Source organism: Nelumbo lutea, chromosome 4, assembly GCF_056320005.1.
Source record: "Nelumbo lutea isolate HS-2025 chromosome 4, American lotus-T2T, whole genome shotgun sequence".
In the NCBI taxonomy this organism is placed as follows: Eukaryota; Viridiplantae; Streptophyta; class Magnoliopsida; order Proteales; family Nelumbonaceae; genus Nelumbo; species Nelumbo lutea.
This window is the reverse complement of record NC_142687.1, coordinates 18572321-18594196: the sequence shown is the minus strand read 5'-3', so window position 1 is coordinate 18594196 and position 21876 is coordinate 18572321. Positions and strand designations below refer to the sequence as shown.

At 42.4% G+C, this 21876-nt stretch overlaps 2 protein-coding genes across 3 annotated transcripts; one reads left to right on the top strand and one right to left on the bottom strand.

Annotated features, from left to right (window-relative positions):
• Positions 1–5132: 5132 nt before the first annotated feature.
• Positions 5133–10550, bottom strand: LOC148854323 (uncharacterized). Of its 2 annotated transcripts, XM_088982197.1 has the most exons (3): positions 6372–10550; positions 5867–6297; positions 5133–5793 (listed from the first exon to the last, which is right to left on the bottom strand). In XM_088982197.1, exons 2-3 carry the CDS (start codon positions 6248–6250, stop codon positions 5200–5202), a joined length of 978 nt encoding a protein of 325 aa, XP_088838323.1. In that variant the 5' UTR covers positions 6251–6297; positions 6372–10550; the 3' UTR covers positions 5133–5199. The 2 variants fall into 2 exon arrangements, with proteins under 2 accessions (XP_088838323.1, XP_088838322.1); XM_088982196.1 differs by having other exon boundaries at positions 5867–10550.
• A 6740-nt stretch (positions 10551–17290) lies between these two features.
• Positions 17291–21568, top strand: LOC148854322 (phosphate transporter PHO1 homolog 3-like). The gene is made up of 12 exons (XM_088985138.1): positions 17291–18235; positions 18359–18695; positions 18801–18849; positions 18943–19014; positions 19204–19333; positions 19479–19599; positions 19813–20071; positions 20182–20286; positions 20390–20584; positions 20676–20954; positions 21050–21186; positions 21317–21568. The coding sequence occupies exons 1-12, from the start codon at positions 17650–17652 to the stop codon at positions 21429–21431; spliced, it is 2385 nt and encodes a 794-aa protein (XP_088841264.1). The 5' UTR covers positions 17291–17649; the 3' UTR covers positions 21432–21568.
• Positions 21569–21876: the final 308 nt, after the last annotated feature.

The window sequence follows — 21876 nt, the reverse complement described above, 5'->3', positions numbered from 1 at the left end:
CCTCGTCCCCAGGCTGAAGAGAGAAAAATGTCATCCCTGCCTCGCAACCCGCGGGCGGGTCGGGAACCTCGCCCGCGAGGTCGGCACCCCGGCGCTCCGCGCTCGAGCTCCCGCTCACCGAAAACCAATTCAGCGCCATGGCGGCAGACTACCAGCATTCCGGGCCCATCGAGCTCGGTAACACGGAGGCCAGCAGCGCCAGTACAAGGCCCGCTCAACGGCGAAGGCGCCGGCGAAGTCGCCGAACCACCACCCGTGCCTTGTCGGAATTCAGAGGCAAAGACATGAGCTCGGGCGAGGTAGGGGCTTCCCCGGCTCTCTCCGTTCCTTCCCCCCTCGCATCGGAACTCCTGGCGGTCCCCTTACCCAGAGACTTCAAGCTCCCACCTCTGGACAAGTACGACGGATCCTTCGACCCCAACGACCACATTGATGCCTTTCAGTCGCAAATGCACCTTGCAAGGGCCAGCGAATCGTGCATGTGCGTGGCCTTTACCACCACCCTCAGGGGGGTAGCCTGCACTTGGTACAGGAAACTGGCCCCCGGGTCGATAAAGTGCTGGGCCCAGTTCATGCAAGTCTTCACCACACACTTCGTCACCAGCCAACGGTGCCCCAGAACGGAGGAAAGCATCTTCGGAGTAGTCCAAAGAGAAGGAGAATCTATTCAGGGCTACATCAAGCGATTCAACGAAGCATGCTTGCAGATACCGCGGTTGGACCCCATAGTGCAGCTCGCGGCGGCCAAAAGAGGGGTGACGCAAAAAAAATTCAAATGGCACATGGTGGCCAACCAGCCCGCAACCGTGGCCGAATTCCTCAAACTCGCGGATAAGTTCATGAGGACAGAGGAAGAAATCAACCAACGAACCGAAGGCGGGAACGAGAAAAGAAAGAGAGAAGGCGAGCTCTCCAACCCGGTGAATAGAAAAAACCCGACCCGGGAGCCGAAGCCGAACCAATCATTCCGGGCCCCCTAGCAGTTTTGACGGACTACACGTCATTAAACACGAGGCGGACAGAGATCTTAATGACGATCAAAGATGCTCCGTATGTTAAGTGGCCACCTCGCCTAAAGGGAAATTCGAACGAGAGAAATAAGAATTTGTATTGTAGTTTCAATAGAGACCATGGTCATAGCACCGAACAGTGTAATAACCTCCGGGACGAGATAGAGGGGCTCATCCGTCGCGGATACTTGAGAAACTTTGTACAGCACAACAATAATAATAAAGCAAGTCGGCAAGGGGAGCACGAAAAGGATGCCCCCGAGTCTAGCAACAGACCTGCCGAACTGTTGCAGAAGCAGCCTCCGGAAGAGAGGCCAGTTCGGGGAACCATCCATGTAATAGTGGGAGGTTCGGTGGTAGCGGGGTGTACCTCGGCAGCAGCCTGGACTTCAGTTCGCGAAGCGGCCCTCGAAGAACGGAACCCCCCAAAGAGACCAAAGACCGAAGAACCAATCTTTTTCACGGAGGACGACGCACGAGGAGTCCACTACCCCCATGATGACGCGCTTGTCATTAAACTAAGGATCAGCGACTTCGAGGTCAGGCGCGTACTCGTAGATTCGGGCAGCTCAGCGGACATCCTCTTCAAATCAGCATTTGACCAGCTGCAGTCACAGAGGAGCGAGATGAAGCCCGCAAACACTCCCCTGGTGGGTTTCAGCGGAGAGGAAGTCAGGCCCCTCGGAAAAGTAATTGTCCCTGTGGAAGTCGGCACATGGCCTTGTGATGTCAGACTCAACCATGATTTCCTGGTAGTCGCGACCCCCTCCCCATACAATGCCATAATAGGGCGGCCGATCACGCATATCCTACAGGCGGCGGTCTCCACCTACTATTTGGCTATGAAGTTCCCTACGGACTTCGGTATAGGGGTAGCGCGGAGCGACCAGCTCGAGTCCCGCAAGTGCTACGTTGCCGCCCTGAAGGGAAAAACCAAGGCGGCCGATGACCTCGAACTGGAGCGGCCTGCGGAGCAAGGTGAGGAATGAGCTTCGCCCACGGAGGAAACTGTCGCAATTTCGACTTCAGCTACGGACCCAGCTCGCACACTAAGCATCGGAGCTTCCATCGAAGACCCCCTACGAGCCGAACTGGTGAGTTTTTTACTTCAAAATTTAGATATTTTTGCCTGGTCCGCGGCCGACATGCCCGGCATTAGCCCCGGACTGATACCTCACAAACTTAATACTGACCCTGTAGTCAGACCCGCTAGACAGAAGAAACGCAACTTAGCCCCAGAACGCTGGAGAGCGGTCGACGAGGAGGTCGAGAAGCTCCTCGCAACAAACTTCATAAGGGAAGTCCATTACCCGAGCTGGGTGTCCAACCCGGTGTTGGTAAAAAAGGCAAGCGGCAAGTGGCGCATGTGCGTTGACTATACCGACCTGAACCGAGCTTGCCCGAAAGATTTCTTCCCCCTCCCCAGAATTGACCGCCTAGTGGACGCGACCTCGGGAAACGAGTTGCTAAGCTTCCTGGACGCCTACTCGGGCTACAACCAAGTTAGGATGGACCCATCCGATGAGGAAAAGACCAGCTTCATAACCGAGTTCGGCCTGTATTGCTACAAAGTCATGCCCTTCGGACTAAAAAATGCCGGAGCGACTTTCCAAAGACTTGTAAATAGGCTATTTCGGCCCCTGATTGGTACGAAAATAGAGTGCTATGTAGACGACATGGTCGTCAAGACTCAGTTTTCACAAGAATTAATACAAGACTTAGATTCTATTTTCCAAATCCTGCGTCAGTTTAGCATGAAGTTGAACCCCATCAAGTGTGTCTTCGGTGTCACCTCGGGCAAGTTCCTAGGCTACATTGTCAATCGGCGCGGTATTGAGGCCAACCCGGACAAAATAAAAGCCATTCTAGATATGAAACCACCTCGGAAAGTAAAAGAGGTTCAGAGGCTAAACGGCCGCATAGCCGCTCACACCGTCATCGTCCTAACTGACAAACCTCTTAGACAAGTTTTACTCAAACCCGAGGTCTCCGGTTGACTGACGAAATGGGCCATCGAACACAGCGAGTACGACCTCCAGTACAAACCGAGAATCGCTATCAAGGCCCAAGCTTTGGCAGATTTTATCGCCGAGTGCACTTTCAGCCACAAAGCCTCACAGGTCGAGCCCGAGGTCCCCAGTTCGGGCGAACCTGGAGCTCCTGAGCCCATAGAGTTCGAACCCCGTGAAGTAGCAGCCAGTGTGGCATCTCTCCTGGTCAGGCGAAGCGCGAACTGGGATGAGGAGCCCTGGATCCTTCACGTGGACGGTTCCTCGAACCGGTAAGGCAGCAGAGCTGGAATAGTCTTCTGCGACCCGGGTGGCACAAAATTAGAATACGCACTACGCTTTGAGTTTGCGGCATCCAACAACGAGGTAGAGTACGAAGCACTGATCGCCGGGCTGGACCTAGCGTGAAAGGTAAAGGCAAAATACTTGGTCATCTGCAGCGATTCTCAGCTCGTGGTGAACCAAGTCACCGGCGAGTACGAAGCACGCGATCTCTCCATGATCGCATATTTGGCCAAAGTAAAAGAAGCCCTACTCAACTTCCGGTAACACATCATCAGGCAAATCCCGAGGTCAGAAAACACTGAGGCCGACGCCCTATCCCGGTTATCCAGTACGAGCCACAACAATATGAGAACTGTGTACATAGAGGACTTACCACGGCCTAGTATTCTCGGGGGGACAGAGGAGGTCGCTCCCGTCTTAGAAGCAGAGCCGAGCTGGATCGATCCACTCGCGAGCTTCTTGATAGACGGAACCCTCCCTGCGGAACGCAATGCGGCCAAGAGGGTGCAGCGCCAGGCGGCCAAATACGTCATAATAAACGAACGATTATACCGATGGTCGTACACGCTCCCCTATTTGCGTTGCCTGCGACCTACCGAAGCCGAGTTCGTACTCCGCGACACTCATGAAGGCCTGTGCGGCAGACACTTGGGGGGCAGAGCACTCGCCCAAAAGGCACTTTGACAATGATACTACTGGCCAATGATGAAGGCAGAAGCTGTCGAGCACGTCAGAAAATGCGACAAGTGTCAGAAGCACGCTAACATCCACCATCAACCTGCCTCCGACCTCAAATACCTCGCCAGCCCGTGGCCCTTTGCACAATGGGGCATCGACCTCCTAGGGTCATTTCCACCAGCAACAGGTGGAAGAAAATTCTTAGTTGTTGCAGTAGATTACTTTACGAAGTGGATAGAAGCCGAACCTCTAGCAACTGTTACGGCTCGAAACATACATAACTTCTTTTTGGAAGAACATAGTATGTCGGTTCGGGTTACCTCGGGTACTAATCTCTGACAACGACGAACAGTTCGAGGATATCAAGTTCCAAGAGTGGTGCCAGAACATGGGGATTCGGCAAAAATTCACGACAGTCGCGCACCCGCAGGCAAACGGTCAGACGGAAGTAATGAACAGAGTCATCTTGCGCGGACTGAAAGCACGTCTGGATCGAGCTAAGGGATTATGGGCAGAAGAGCTACCAAGTATCTTATGGTTTCACCGAACTACCGAAAAAGCAGCCACGGGAGAAACCCCCTTCAACCTCACCTACGGCACTGAAGCAGTGATCCCGGCCAAAATCGAAATACCAACGTTGCGATTAGAAACATACGACGATCGAACGAACGGGGACAAGCTACGTACCAACCTCAACCTACTGGACGAGGTAAGGGACCTTGCGCACATCCGAACAGCGGCATACCAGCAACAGGTAGCTCGCTACTACAATAGCAGAGTTAAGCAACGAAGCTTCCGAGTCGGCGACCTGGTCCTTCGTAAGATTATGGTGCCCGAACCCGGCATGGGCAAGTTTGGACCTAATTGGAAAGGCCCTATAAAGTAAAAAGAGCGCTCGGGGGCACATACGAACTCGAAACTTTGGAAGGCAAACGAGTACCTCGAACGTGGAACATCGTGAACTTAAGGCGATACTACCTATAAACCACCAAGCGAAGTGGACGAAATTAGGCCCTATGTGCCACAAGGCAAGCCAGGAGGAACTTCGGCGTAGACAAACAAAGAAGAGCACATTATCAGCTCGGCAAAAAATCAGTTCGCGGCATAAAAGACCGCAGAAATTTAATAACCCGGCAAAGAAACAGTTCGGGGAAGATGAGCAAGGGGAAAAAGACATACTCCATTGCAAGAAACAGTACATTGGCAAAAAATAAAATTTACATGCCCGGAGCCACTTCTTTGCCGTCGGAAGACACTTCAACAACACCCGAAGGTCCTGCCTCTCCTTCAGAGTCCGGCTCGCCATCGGCAGCATTGGCCATCTCCTGAGTTATACGCGAAGTGGTTATGGCACTTACATCGAGGTCGGGGTACGTATTCCGGATCATCCACCGGCTCAACTTGAACCCCCTCCTGTAAGAGTCCACCATCAAATCGTCAAAACGCGGAGAGGCAATGTAATCTTCAACTGCCTTCTTCTTGATGTCTTCAATGCCTTGGAAAAAAATCTGTGTTCTTTCCTTGATGTCCTCTTGAAGATATTTGATTTGATGCTGCAAATCCAACTTCAAGTCCACCATATGCTTGACAACTACCCCCATGGCCTCGGCGTCATGCTGAGACATCGCCTGTCTGGCCATCGCGACGCGAGCAGCCTCTTCAGCAGCATAAGTAGCCGCCTCAACAGCCCGGGTATTTGCCTCTACAGCACGGAAGGCTTCTTCAGCAGCATGAGTGGCAACCTCAGCAACTCGCGCCTGTCGCGAGCTCCTCTCCACTTGGTCCGCCAAGGCATGAATTGAAGAATTCACCTACCAAAAGAAACAAGTGAGCAAATGACAGCAGAAGCAACAGAATAAAAAAGGAAGATAGAATCTAACTTACCACCATGGCATGTGTTATGGCGTGGCAAGCGACCTGATTCAAGGGAAGATCGGTCCACGCCGTAACCTCCTCAGGGAAAGTAGCATCCCTACTCTTCTGAAGAGCGTAGTTCGGCGTCAACACGCTCCTAAACTCCCCTTGAGCTCCCGAGCCTAAGGGCCCAGCCCGCGTATGAGTAGATCCGGAGTGAGCAGGAGCACTTGAGTACGTAGGAGCGCCCGTATGAGTGGTCTCAGCGTAAGGCGCCCCGGCAGTTTCGTGCACCGGTGGAGTCACTTCGGGCTCCCTGGGCAGATCCTCCGGCGTATGGTCTGGGGCTTGGGGCTCCTCATCTAGGGGCAGCTCGGTACGAGTTCGCTTGGCGACCCGCTTCCTCCTCTTCATACCTTAGAACAAACGCCCCTCACGAGTTCTCTCCGCGTCCATCACACCTGCAGAAACGAGTTCGACATTAGAAAAAACGAAAAGAACAGAGCAAGCAAGAACCGCATAGCTAGAAACCTACCCGAACTCAGGCCGGCTGCAATAAGCTTGGCCTCCGTTAAGTAGTGGTAGCACTTTAAGCCTTGTCGCGCCCATTGACGGAGGCCCTTAACCGTCTCTTTATCGAGAGTCACGCCTAAATCGGGAGCGGCCTCACCCCACCCGGTCTGAAAAGGCCATCCTTGTGCACTTCGCACGCCGAAGTAGTCCTGCTTCCACGCCGGGACCTTGTTAGGAAGATCGTGCAAAAGCTTAAAACCCTGGCGAGGAGTAAGGTAATACGCTCGTCTCCCCCCAGGAAGAGGACCCACTTGTCTCTTGAGCATCAAGATAGAGGAGAATATCTCTAGGTCAAAGGGGAAGTTCTGCTCGCAAAAAAGGGAAACTGTCCCCACCAGGTTCCGAATAGAGTTCGGATGAAGCTGGCCAATGGTGACACCGAAGTGGTTTATGACTTCGACGAGATGGGGATGAAAAGGAAGTCGCAACCCTACAGCGATCTGCTCTCGAAAAATCACGATCTCGTCGGGACCGTGTTCCCAAGGAAAGCTACCCGAAGGAATAAAATATGTGTACCCCCCAGGAAGATTGTAAGACAGAAGTATGGATTGAAGCCCCTCAGGCGTCATGGTCGAAGGACCAAACCTGTCTAGCATCCGACCTCGGCGGGGGGTAGACGCTAAACTGCCCGAAGCGACTCGGCCCACTAGTTCATAGTCCTCAAGCTCCACCTTAGGATCACTGAGGCAGTCTGGGGACACGGCTCGGTTGGTGGAACCTACGTCGGCCCTACTCGAAGAATCATCTGAGCTATCAAAGCTAGACATTGGGGAAAAGATGGATTCAAGAAAGTACTCACCGGAAAGTTTGAAGAACAAGCCAAAGAACCGTGAAGACTGTATAACCAGCCTTGACGCGAGCTGGAAAAGACTTGGACGCGAACTCAGTAGACAAACCGCAGAAGTGACAAACCAACCGGGGTCCCCCACTATTTATAGCTACAGTAACCAAGAATCGACCGTGCAGACCGAAGACGATCCGACAGCCCACGTTCTTACCGACCGCACAACCCTTAAGGTCGAGACGTGATTGGCGCACGTCTTTCCGAAAAAAGTGAAACGTCAGCGCACGTCTTTTTGAAACCGACGTCGCTTCGACACACGTCTTTTCCGAAACTGACGCACCACACGTCTCCCTGACAGTCGCCCGCACACGTACAACAGTGGCGCGCCTTTTTGAAATGACCCGCTGTCACGTCCCAGCGACGCGAATTGGTTTGAAATTTAAAACGCGCATTGTCACAACCACCAGCGTTCTTGAGTAAGCACGTTTCCAGCCTTCTCGGAAACCGAAAGAACCCTAGCAAAAGCGTCTCGTGCAGTGAAGGTTCGAAGGACGGGACAAATCCACCTGCTACCTCGCGAAAACTCCCCGCACCATGGCAAGACCCCCGCCGCAACGAGTGGGGGGCAATTGATGAAGGAAGATTTGGCCCGACCTCTCTATTACGTGACACGTGGCAGAAACAACAACTCGGCAAAAGGGGCCAAGCCTAGGCGGGAACAAGGGGACACTAGCGGACTGAGCTCCCTACCGGGGGCCCGAACTGACCCACCTTGTAACAGCTCGGGACACACTTCGTCGAACTGACCCACCTTGTAACAGCTCGGGATACACTTCGTCGAACTGACCCACCTTGTAACAGCTCGGGATATACTTCGCCGAACTGACCCACCTTGTAACAGCTCGGGACACACTTCGCCGAACTGACCCACCTTGTAACAGCTTGGGATACACTTCGCCGAACTGACCCACCTTGTAACAGCTCGGGATACACTTCGCCGAACTGACCCACCTTGTAACAGATTGGGATACACTTCGCCGAACTGACCCACCTTGTAACAGCTCGGGATACACTTCGCCGAACTGACCTGCCCTATAGATACCTCCGAGCTCAAGACCGCCTTGCTCAGCATTTCGCATCACTTGGCACCAAAACCAAACAAATCGTACCACGCCTGACACTAAGGAAGTTCGTGCCCAAGGGCGCCGCGCCTGACTGACTTGGGATCTGACGTTTGGCGGCAGCACCCTAAACGGCCACCTGCCACCGCCACTGACACCGCCATCTCCTGTTAGATGACGGTTAGGCAGCGACGGTTCTGTCTCAGCAGAAAGGACGACGGCCGAATTGACAAGCACAAGGGTAATCACACTTGACCTGACAAGGGCCCCGGGACGAGTGCACGAGGTGACTATAAGAGCCCCCTGCCCCCCGACAACGGAGGTATGCAAATTTTGCGCTATCTGGTATTACCTTGCTTTTAAAGGATTCTAACTTGAGCTTCGGAGCCTCTACACTGGGTTCCCCCCGGAGCTTCTCCATCTCCTCCGTTTCAGATTCCCTGCTACCCCGTTCGAAAGCAAGGCAGCGAATAGCTAAGACCTGCCGAATCGTGCTCCATCACATTTCATTTCCAAAGGAGAACAATGTGAGAATTGATAAGGTTTATCACTTTTCTCCGATTCGGGCAGAGTGAGGATGAGCTCTATTATTAGTTGTCGTGATCCCAGGAGGTTCGGAATTCGTTGGAAAAGTTTTTGGAGTTGATTATGTGGTGCTCCGATTCTTTGGTCCCAATTGGAAACTCGGTTCTTTGGGTATCGAGATGCCTTTATGGCGATGTTATCAATGCCCCAAACTCTCAAGCTGCTGGCTGGTGAGGCTGATCGCATCTACGTGTACCTCGATCGGTCGGGCCAAATCACCCCTTATCAGCCAAGATCCGCCGGCATATTTCCATTGAATTCGTTCAATGACGGATCGAGCTTGAACAAGTTCTCCGGCTTGGGCCAAATTCCATCAGGAATCTCTCCAGAAAACTTGTTCCTGGCCAGAACAAGCCGCTGCAACTGACGGCATTTACTCAGATCTCTGAGAATGGATCCTGAAAGCGAATTTTGAGAAAGATCGAGGTTCTGAAGCCGAGGAAGATTGCAAGTCGAACGGGGAAGCGGACCAGAGAGGTTATTACCGTAAAGAAAGATGCTGCGGAGGGACGTAGCGTTGAAGAGCTGAAGGGGTATAGAACCGTAAAACCTGTTTGCCGTGGAGGTTGAGACGTCGAAGAAAGACGAGAGTACCGAGCTCAGACGGAATGTACCCTTGTAGATTCAGTCCGGAGAGGGAGATTCCGACGACACGAGGACCGGAGAATCCAGTAACGTTGATACAAGAAATTCCGGACCAGTTGCATGGGTCAGTGTCCTGTTCGTTCCAGTTGGAAAAGGCGGAGGCATGCGACGTTTGATTAACGACAGACTAAAGCGAGAAGGGAGAGACCGTCGGGAGATAGAGAAAAGGTAAGATTAAGGGCGTGGAGCTGCAGAATGAGAAAGAAGAGTAGAAAGTGCTTCATTTGGTGTTCGATTCTGCAGAGGATAATATTGAAAAGTCGAGAGTCTCAGCGTTTCAAGTTTCCCAGAGAGAGAGAGAGAGAACCAAACTTCTACGACGACGACGGCGCAGCTCTGGCCTGTGTGTGCTGTGCTGGTGGCATTTAACGCATAAAAAAGAGAAAACAGAGAGATTTGACTGCTGGGTCCCACTTCTCGCCAGAATTCTCTTCTCCTTCTCCGGCACCGGCGATCTACAACGAAAATATCAGAAGAAAAAAAGAAAAAAAAAATATGTAAAAAAGGTGAGTCGGAGAATACCGCCGGTTGTCGTTGTAGATAGCCGGTGCTAGAGAAGGAGAGTTTTTGAGGGGTAACGGGAGGGGCTAACGGACGTCCCATTAACCCCGCACGCGCTACAAGAGGAAGCCGTGTGAAGGAACAGATGGCGCACTACGGGCGTACGGGGCATTTGTGAGGCGAGAGCAGGTGGGGGGCAGATTTGAATTCCTGTCCGTTACAGTCATAGTCAAGCCGACTATCACTTTAATTAGATAGATGTGACTTGTTTCCGCTTTCTGTGAAAGGAATTAAAAAATGGCGAGGTTGGAATTAAAAAAGGAACTAATTAGATTAGATGTACTGATAATAACGCCTCACATACTCACATCACATGCATGCTATGTGAGAGGTTGTATAATTGAATAAGTGGGTGTCATTATCGGTTACACCGCCCCTAACACACCCATTAAAAGCAAATAATTTGCCTGGCTAAAAAAAATTAAGGAGAAATACGGATAAATCCAATTCAGATTTTTTATTTCTACTGCAGACCTACAAACATTTAAAATGATAATAATTTACATTCTATGCACCATCGTCGGTTCGTAAATTGGCATCAATTCCTATTTCAACCGTATTCTGTGTCTATTAAATTCTGACCCTGGGTTAAACCGTCTTTCTCCCAAAAAAAATTATAAGAAAGAAAAGATATAATATCTCTTTAACCCCCTATATTTGCATCTGTTTATATTTTGAATTCTTTCTAAAGTATATTTTTTGAATTGAGATCTGCTACTCACACTGAATTCACAGCTACATCCCATAGTGTATTAGGAACATCTCTTCATAAATGATAATTACAAGTATTGGCAATGTTCTTAATGTGTGGCTAGGATATAGTGTGATGAGTACATTCGAACTCCTGTTGTTTGACTCTCATCACTTGGGAGTAAAAACTCTGTACACATAACATTTAGCTACATATTGGAAATATCTCTCATACATGTTTGCTAACTTCATAGAGAGAAATGTTCCTAATGTGTGGCTGGATTTCCATGTTTTTGGAGTATGTATAGTGTTTTGCCTGCATGGAATCTTGTTGCTTATCATCCTTGCGGATCTTGATTTGATGTCGTGGAAGCTATGCTGATATGGCTGCAAATAGAGAATGCAGATTGTCTCCCCACATCGAACTCATAGCATGTTGCAGTTACATATTGGGAACATCTCCCATGAATGACAACATAGGACATGTTTCTGGTAGGGGTGTCAATCAATCGGTTTTGGTTTGGATCCAATCCGATCCAAACTTAATTAAATCGGATTTGGATGGTCCATTATAATTATTGGATTGGGCCAATCCAAAATAAATTGGTCCATATTCTTATTGGTTAGAATTAGACCTAAACCAAATTTCCAATAATCCGATCATGAGGCCAAACTTTCGTCCAATTTGAAATCAATCAAAACTGAAAAACAACATAAAATCACTTCTATGAAAGTACTTTTATGAAAGCACTTTTACGAAACATTTTTATAAAAGCACTTTTATAACTTTTATGAAAGCACTTTTATAAAATACTTTTACAAAAGCACTTTTAAAAAAGTACTTTTATAGAAGTGGTTTTATAAAATCATTTTAATAAGAGCATTTTTACAAAAGTACTTTTACACAAAAGCACTTTTATGAAATCACTTTTACAAAAAAAAACTTTATAGAAGTGATTTTATGAAAGCACTTTTATAGAATTACTTTTATAAAAACACTTTTGTGAAAGCACTTTTATGGAAACACTTTTATAAAAGAACTTTACAAAAGCACTTTTACAAAAGTACTTTTATGAAAACACTTCTATGGAAGTACTTTTACAAAAGTACTTCTACAAAAATACTTTTATAAATGTCTATGGAAGTACTTTTCAAAAAAACACTTTTCTGAAGTACTTTTATAAAAACACTTCTATGAAAGTACTTTTACAAAAGCACTTTCCTAAAGTACTTTCAATAAATTTTATGAAAATATTTTTATCAAAGTGCTTTTATATAATTTTTGATATTTCATTCAATTTGGATTTGATCCAATCCAATCCATTTACATTTTAATGGATTGGATTGGATTTGGACTAGATTGGGTCTAGTCCAGTTGATGTTCCAAATACATTTACATTTACATTTTAATGATCCAATCCAATCCAATCGGGAGATGTTCCAAATACATGGCGGGGATGTGGTGTAGGACATTGTGGGGGGCTGATTTGAACTTGAAAGCATGGGAATCTTGCTGTATATTGAAAACATTTCCCCAAAAATTTAACATAAATGTAGAGAAGATATTCCCAATGTATGGTTGGATACTATGTAAGCAGAATTTTGCTTAATAGGAGAGGAAATGCTATATGGGGAGTCAATAAGAACTTTCAAATAGATTAGATTTGAATTTTATCCACCGAATTCATATTGAACATTGATGGGATTAAGATAATCTATCTATCTATCTATCTATCTATCTATCTATCTATCTATCTATATATATATATATATATATATATATTAAAACAAAGTGATCAAGAAATTTTCTCTTTTTTTTTTTTAATTTTTTTCCATGTCATTTTTGAAACAACCAATGAGATGCACTTTCCCAATAATCTAAATAATCTCTTCTCCTAAACTAATTCTCCCACTTTCTCCAAAATTATCTCTAATTCCTATGTATCCTCTCCCCAACTTTTTATCTATGTCTATCTAAAGAAAGTTTGGATTAAAAAATTTAAGAATTATTTAAATATTCTAATAAAATCATATAATAACTTTAAAATAGTTATTAAAAACATAAAAAAAAATTATTTTTACAAAATATATCACAAAATTATATACTAACAATTTAAATTCTGTTTTTCCGGATTATCAATTTAAATTTTATTCAAATAATAAAAACTTAACATTAAAAAATAAAATCTTATTTAAATATTTCAATAAATAAATATCATAAATAACAAATATTATAAATATATAAATAACTATATAACAAAATATTTAGTAATATGTAATAGATTTAAATAAATAAAATTCAAATAACAAGAAAATTAAATATTTTACATATTAAATAAATATTTAACATAGCTAGGATTTAAAATAGTTAAAATAGCGAAATATGTAATAAATTCAACAAAATTCATAAAAGTAGAAAAATAATGATAAGATAGTATTGAAATTAATAATAATTTAATATCTTATAAAATTAAAAATGAAATTACGTATTAATAGTAGAAATTATAATTTAATGGATTATTAAATTCAGTAAATAACAACAAATTTTAAACATTTTACATATTATTTAAATATTTAAATAATTAAATACTTAACATAACTAGATTTTAAATAGTTAAAATAACGAAGTTATGTAATAAATTAAAAAAAAATTTCTTAAAAGTAGAAAAATAATTCTAGCATAATATTGAAATTAATAATAATTCAATATCTTACAAAATTAATAATAAAATTATGTAATAATAGTATAAATTATAATTTTATGGATTATTGAATTTAATAAATAATTTATATTTTAAAATTTAAATACATTACATATTATTTTAGTAGTTAAGTAACTAAATATTTTAAATAAAAAATATTTAACATAATTATATTTTAAATTAGTTAAAATAAAGAATTTATGTAATAAATTAATGACAATATGAAAAATAGAAAAATAATTATAACATAATATTGAAAATAATAATAATTTAATATTTTACAAAATTAATAATTAAATAACTTTAATAATAATTTAATATTTTTACATAATATTGTAAGTAACTAATTTCACTTATTTCAATTAATAATTCGAGAAAATAACTTTCATAAAAATTAATATTTATTAATAATAATTTTAAACTCTTAATATTTATTTATTAGACAATTATATATTCTAATATTAATATTTATTGTTTTTTGTGATAAATTTATTTTCAATATAATTATGTATAAATTTATTTTTGTTTTGTTATTTATCAAAAAACTTTCAATAATTATTGGAGATTAAATTATTATTATTGAAAATTTTAAATATTGTTTATTGTACTTATTGCATTTATTGTATTTTTTTATATAAATTATTGATTAATATTCATTAAAGATTATACTATTATTTGAGTTTATACTATTTATTGACTAATTTAATATATATTTAGTACTTATTGTATTTTTTCATTATTAATGTATTTTTCAAAATTTGTGTATTTTCGCTATAAATTTTCAACAATGATTGGAGATTAAAATATTGTTATTTATCAAAGATGAGACTATTAATTTATTTGAAATTATGAGTATTCATGAGTTAGTTTGGTTCGGCTATAGGTTGCTTTGCCGACAAAATTGACCTGGTCAATTGAAATTGACTGACGATTTGTGAAAAGAGACCCACTCAAGTTATATCAGTTTGGATTGATTTTTCGGTTTGGTCAGTTGGTTCAAAAGATTTAAACTTGAAAATTAAATTTAAGTTTTAAAAATTATAGTACAATTGTTAAGAAATAAATTTAAAAATTTAATTTATGATTGAAAACATTTTAGACTAAGAAGTATGGGAAATTTCCCACTTTTTCATATTAAAAGTTATATTTAAAATATAAAATATTAATATATATCAATGGTCAAGTCATCCGATTTTGGTTGATTTAAGAAAGGCCGAAGCAAAACTGATCCAATATGGTTAGGTCAAGTTGATCAGGTTGGTCGGTTTCATCAATTTAATGAATAAACCTAATTGAAATTAATTATTGTTATTTTTGTATTATAAAAAATTTATTAGAAGTACTATATAAAATATGAATAATTATTAATTATTTATAAATTTGAAAATATAAAATAGTTGTATACTCTTCTGTAGGGGTGTCAATTGGACTGGATTTGGTCCAATTTGGTTCCGTCCAATGTGAGTTCATTACGAATGGACCTGGTCTAATCCAGTCCAATGAATATTTTGGACCATTTTGGACTAGTCCAGAGATTGTCTAGTCTGTTCAAATTCTTGTTAATTTAGATTGGTTTCAACTCAAACATGGTCCATTGACACCTATGTTCTTAATTTCTATCAATGGACCAGATATAGTCAATAGTGATATTTTTATTTTTATTTAAATGAACATTAGTGTCAACACTGCCATTAGGGTCAACACTGCCATTTTCTAGTGTCATCTAATGAAAAATTGATTAAATCCATAACAAATTATAAATAGTGTTTTAGTAAAATACAAATTATAGAATAAATTTTAGTAAATCTATGATGACATTTTCTATATTTAAAATGTATTAAATAATGATAAGACTAATGGTTGAAGTGAATGATTTATTGCTTTGTCCATGTTGTAAATTAGAGAGCCGTGCCCGCACTGACAGTGTGTGATGGCTTTTGCTGGGCCAACGACAAAGCGGTATAATGGTTGCGTTCAAACAAAGGCTGCTGAGGCCAGAGAGTGAACTCCACTGACCTGACCATAGAAGGTCGAATAGTCTATATTGCTACAATTTCCTCACGCGGCAGAACTAAGTAAATTATCATGCTTTGACCGTTCAATTCGATTTCATTTTGTCGTATGCTGGAATGCTTTTGAGTTTTGATTATTGCAGTACAATTTTCTCCCTTTTACTATTTAGAGGTGCAATTGACCTTGCTGACAAGGATCGACGTTGGCGACCATGCGGGTTCATCCCCTGGAGAAACGACTAAATCCGTAAGGATGGGCTCAATGAAACAAGATATTTCTGATAACTTACCTTAGGAATGGGCCCGGGCCTACTAAGAAAAGAAAAAAAGGATCCCTTTTGCTGAGATGTATTATGTGTGTTTCATGATCATTTCGTTTTTGCTGATGTGATGTATTATGTGTGTTATATTATATCAGCAAATAAATGGAATCGGTAAAAAAACAGTATTTGGTAGTTTTGTATTTCAAAATAATGTTTTAGTAATAATTAACTTTGTGATTTAGGACAGGAGGGGTTTGTTAAAACACCAAATTTTTGGTTTCTGAATCGCCTAAATAATCCTCATCACCCCGACGACATGGTATGTTAATGAAATTTGAATTTGAGATGTCATACAATTATGTAAATCACTTAAATTAATCAACTTGCATTCTTTTTTTTTTTTTTTTTTTTTGTATTTCTCAAAAAAATATGAAACTAATCACTTATAAATGAGAGCCCACTTGTGAAACAGAAGGGTCCTGAAATGCACCGATCCCAAGCATCCCCTAATTAGTCTCAATTCTGTCGTTCTGATAATTATATATGTGAAAGCCCGTATAGATTACAAGGATCATGGTTTTTAAAAATGAACCAGTGACCGAATCGGTCAGGGGCTCAGTTATCGGTTTAAATGATTCGATCGTTCAATCCGAACAGTCGGCCTATTTTGATAAAAAAATAAAAAATTTAAAAAAATTGAAAAACGATCAAAATCATTCGAATGGTTCGAACGATTAACCAAACAGTTCAGCAATTTATTGACCAAAATCAACGATTTTAAGAAAAAAAATAATTTTGGAAGAAAAAGGAACCGATTAGGGGTTTTGAAAACAGTGACAAGGATAAGGTACTGTGGTGTGTAAACAGTAAAAGTTAATATTGCGCTTGGGTGGGGTCACAATACCCAAGGCCTTCACCCTAATGTTAGCCAAGCTTTTGTTTTGGGTTGGGTTCAGTCTAACTTGGGCCAATTGGGTTCTCAAACAGTGGCCACATGGCAAACATAAAAGGAATTTCTTCTACAAATAAATTTTTACAGAAAAGGTCAAGGTGCGTTATATAGACTGTCTGTCCATGGTTGTACAAATGGGCTGATCTTTTATCATGAGGAAGTCAAAAAATGCAAGCAATTGCTAGCTCTATAGTCTATAAAGCTCAGAAGTATCTTGTGGTTACGTGTTCATTTCTAGTTCACGTATGCCCTGTATCCACATTAATATAAACCAAATCGTTAAACGGTGCATATATTTTATTATTAATTTAAATTTTAAAAAAGAGGCAGCATAAAATAAAAGTGCTAATTAAATTTAAAAATAAAATTTTTACTCCACCAATCCAATTTCATCCGGATCGTCGAACGAACTGATTTCAGCGCCCCACAGACGATGGAATTGAATGAGTTGCAGTTAAAACATCAAACTTAAAACGTTGCTCTCATCCAGTTACCAAGGATGTGACTCCATCGGTTAGGCTAATTTGGTTCAATAATACGAAAGTCATTGCATGAACGTCACCTGCCGCTTGAAGTTGAACCTCCGTGCTGTTTTGTCAACATACATGACCAGGTCAGGTTGAGCCACCCAACTTTTTCAACCATGAAAAGGAGAGCTGATCAGTTAAAAACCCTGCTTCTCGACGCCTCCCATTTTATTATATATGCTTCTCCAACAACACCCTTCTCTCATAGCAGTTTTACGTGTTCATGTTTATCCTCTCTTACCCTCGATCGCCCACCTGTGAGAGTAGCAGAGCAGAAAGTCGATGAAATTAGCCTATTGAATAAGTGTCTTCAATTTCTTTTCTTTTACATTCCATCCATCCATCCGTCAAATAGTTCATAGAAACATTGGTTCTTTCGCAGCAGAAACAGGAAAAAGATGAAGTTCGGGAAGGAGTTTGCCTCCCAAATGGTCCCAGAGTGGCAGGAGGCCTACATGGACTACGATTATCTCAAGACTTTACTAAAAGATATTCAACGTTTCAAGGAAAGAACTAGGCCTCCGGCAAGCGCCCGGCCTGGATTAAACCGTATGTCGACAATGTACAGAGCCTTCAGCGGCCTAACGCAAAGGTACAACAACCTCAAGAGCCCCACCCACAGGGACGTTGAAGATCAAGTGATACTTGTGAAATCGGTTCAGGAGGGATCAGACGGCTATTATAAGTCTAATTTTCTAATGTCCACCGATGAAGGTGGAGAGTACGAGCTCGTCTACTTCAAAAGGCTTGACGACGAACTGAACAAGGTAAACAAGTTTTACAAGTCCAGAGTGGAGGAGGTGATGAAGGAGGCGGACATGCTGAACAAACAGATGGATGCACTGATAGCATTCCGGATTAAGGTGGAAAATCCCCCGGCGGGGATGTTCGATGGGTCAGCCGAGATGGCTCGTCTTGCTTCTGATATTGCTACCTCTGCGGCGGCGGTGACGGCCTCCACCCCATCTGGCGCTAGAGCCAGCAGTAAGTGCCTCCCTGTTTCAATTCCCATTGGTCGGTCTAACTAGATGACCCCAAATCTGACCCGTTTATCAATTGCTAAAAATTTTTTAAGATTAACTTTGTCATCTGATGTTCAATCTGCAGCAAAGCACATGGATGCAATACAAGAAGTCGAGCTGAGCAACAGAGAGGGTTCAGACGATTCCGGTGGGTACAATGAAATCAGAACCATCAATAATACTGTACATGAAGTGAAACCCAACAAAATGAAAGCCAGTAGACCAGCTCCATTAGATGTTCTTAACCGTGTAAACATAAACAACACACTCGAGACCCCGCGCTCCACCATAAAAGGCTTCCTCAAGGTTTCCAAAAACACAGATTTGAGTTTCAGTAAAGAGAATCTGAAGAAAATTGAACAACAACTGAAGCGAGCGTTTGCTGAATTCTATCAGAAGCTTCGGCTTCTAAAAAGCTACAGGTAGCGAATAATAGATGGATATATGACATATAATTCCATTTAAGTGTTTTCCTCTTACCTTTTAACCATTTAAGTGATGATCATCATTTTTAATGAATGAACCAGCTTTATGAATCTCTTGGCATTCTCGAAGATAATGAAGAAATATGACAAGGTCACATTCCCACTCTACTGCCAAAATTTTATTGCTTTCTGTTAACTTCTGGTTAAGAACCTCTGTTTCACTCCCATTTCCCAATTTTTGCAGATTACTTCACGTGGTGCATCAAAAGCTTACCTGAACATGGTGGACACGTCCTATCTCGGCAGCTCCGATGAGGTGAGGCTTAAGTATAATGCAATCTATCTGAGTATTAGAATGGTTTCTGCACTTGCATTTGTTACCTAATGATATACTTTTCAAGCAGCTTCATGTTTTAAGAACAGGGCCTTGTTGACGTTTACATTGTCTGATTACCTAATTTTCCATCAAACTGGACTTAATCTTGCTTTTTCTTTGGCCCTGTAGGTTACTAGGGTCATGGAGAGGGTTGAGGCCACATTCATCAAGCACTTCTCCAACTCAAACCGTACAAAAGGAATACGCTTCTTAAGACCAAAAGCAAAGAAAGAAAGGCATAGAGTTACATTTTCCATGGGTAAGATTTGTTGCCTTGTACCAATTAGGATCCAAATACAGTTAAAACCTACAATTGAGAGAGAGAGAGAGAGAGAGAGGAAGAATTTATTTGCCATCCTGATCTTTGGTTATTTCTGAATTCTCTGTTTCTGGTTATTTCTTAGGTTTTTTTGCTGGTTGCACAGCAGCTCTACTGGTGGCTCTTATTTTAATTATCCGTGCTCGAAATATTCTAGACAAGGATGGGAGTACACAGTACATGGAAAATTTGTTTCCACTTTACAGGTAAGTCAGAAATACTTCAAAATGTTCAGTAACTCATTTTGGGGAGTTTCCAGTGTCATGGTGCAGAAATATTGCAGGCAGTAATTCTGCACCACGCTTGGTTCACGAGATGATCTACTGTACTGATCATTGATTCGGGCACATCCCTTTTTTTCACAAAGGGGCAAGCTTCTCATCTCATCTCATCTCAATTTTTTTCCACCTTTCTTGCAGCTTGTTTGGATTCATTGTCCTGCACATGATAATGTATGCCGTCAATATCTACTTCTGGAGACGCTGCCGTGTGAATTATCCATTTATATTTGGATTCAAGCCAGGAACAGAGTTGAGCTTCCGTGAAGTTTCCCTAGTCAGCACGGTTCTTGGGGCACTAGCACTCGGCAGTGTTCTCTCAAACCTGGACATGGAGATGGATCCAAAAACTAAAGACTACAAGGCTTTCACTGAACTGCTCCCTCTGGGATTACTCGCTGTACGATTTCTTAGACCCACCCAGAATTTTCTCTGCATCTCTAACTCATAAAAAGCATATGTATATATATATATATATATATATTAACTAGTGAATCTTTCTGTGTGTAGCTCATAATTGTGATCTTATTTTGCCCCTTCAACATCATATATCGCTCAAGTCGCTACTTCCTCCTACAATGTGCATTCCATTGTCTTTGTGCTCCTCTGTACAAGGTACATGATCAAGAGAGAATTAATTTGGACACAGAATCATATGGGAATTGTTCCGTGATGAATCCATTGAATATTAATTTAACCTCCTTTAATTCTTCTACAGGTTAGCCTCCCGGATTTTTTCTTGGCAGATCAGCTAACCAGCCAGGTCCAAGCCATTAGAAGCCTGGAGTTCTATATCTGCTACTATGGTTGGGGAGACTACAAACACAGAATCAACACTTGTAAAACAAGTGGAGTGTACAACACTTTCTATTTCATTATAGCAGTGATACCTTATTGGTCCCGCTTCCTTCAAGTAGGTTCAGACTCTCCTTTCCATACAGTACTCAAGCTCTGTAGTCCATATTAATATGTTTGAGCTCAGCATAGTTTCTTGTGTGCTGTAGTGTCTTCGACGTTTGTACGAAGAAAGGGACCCAATGCAGGGATACAACGGGCTGAAATACTTCTCAACAATCGTGGCCGTTGTTATGAGGACAGCTTACAGTCTAGACAGGGGAAAGGGTTGGAGGGTGATGGCCGGGATCACGTCGGCCATTGCAGCAATCACTAGCACATACTGGGACCTTGTTGTCGATTGGGGGCTTCTACAGCGCCAATCTAAGAATCGTTGGTTGAGAGACAAGCTCCTGATCAAACAAAAAAGCGTATACTTCGTAGCCATGGTGAGTAAGAAAGAAGTTTGGTGGTGAGAATTAATTAGTTTGTTTCACTGTTATTTTTCCAAGAACCCAATTAATCTTAAGAAGTTTCATTGCAGATACTGAATATCTTGCTGAGATTTGCATGGTTGCAAACGGTGTTGGACTTTAAGGTGTCATTCCTACACAGAGAAGCTTTGATTGCTATAGTCGCAAGCCTGGAGATCATTCGTCGTGGCATTTGGAATTTCTTCAGGTACCATGAAGGCTGTCTTGTTGTTCAATTGTCTAAACGCTCCTGTTTTACTTTTATTTTTTTGGAAGTGTTGAAGTAGTTAGTAGTTTGTTTTAAATTGCTGATGAGAATCCGACTATTGGTTGATCAGGTTGGAGAATGAACATTTGAATAATGTGGGAAAATACCGTGCATTCAAGTCAGTACCTCTCCCTTTCAACTACGATGAAAATGATGATGATGACGAGGAAGAGAAAGACGAGTAAGCATGCATTTGCATGAATGAGAATGGCAGAATAAGGAAACGATATGTACTTACTTAACACTACAACAATTTCTATCTGCCAAATTTTTGTAAAAATTATCAAATACAACTAATATATTGAATTGCAGCGAGCTCAAATGCATTGTTTCTCAATTGCAGCCAAAAAAAACAAAAAGGTTTTTGAATGGATGTAGGTACTGGCTGCTCTTAATCTATTGCAGCAGTTGGTTTGTTTCAGCAGAGACGTGGATTCGATTTCTGCAATCAATGACTTTGGGGAGGGTGTTATAATAAAGGTGTTATACAGGTCAAGCCCCATGACACAATCACACAACCCCTGGGGCCGGGCTGTGCTGAGGATTTTTGGCCCATGGGTTGTGTTAGCCTGCAGGCTGCAGCGTGTGTGGGCTCGTGCTGCCACAATCCACAGCCCAACCCAACATATC

What these genes read in the sequence shown, in the direction of transcription:
- LOC148854323 (XM_088982196.1), bottom strand. Translation starts at nt 6,250, where the DNA reads ATGAAGAGGAGGAAGCGGGTCGCCAAGCGAACTCGTACCGAGCTGCCC. An exon ending in CCATAACACATGCCATGGTG is followed by an intron (nt 5,794 to 5,866) that starts GTAAGTTAGATT and finishes TTCTTTTGGTAG; the next exon opens with GTGAATTCTTCAATTCATGC.
- LOC148854322 (XM_088985138.1), top strand. Translation starts at nt 17,650, where the DNA reads ATGAAGTTCGGGAAGGAGTTTGCCTCCCAAATGGTCCCAGAGTGGCAG. An exon ending in TCCCTCTGGGATTACTCGCT is followed by an intron (nt 20,072 to 20,181) that starts GTACGATTTCTT and finishes TTCTGTGTGTAG; the next exon opens with CTCATAATTGTGATCTTATT. An exon ending in GCGTATACTTCGTAGCCATG is followed by an intron (nt 20,955 to 21,049) that starts GTGAGTAAGAAA and finishes GTTTCATTGCAG; the next exon opens with ATACTGAATATCTTGCTGAG.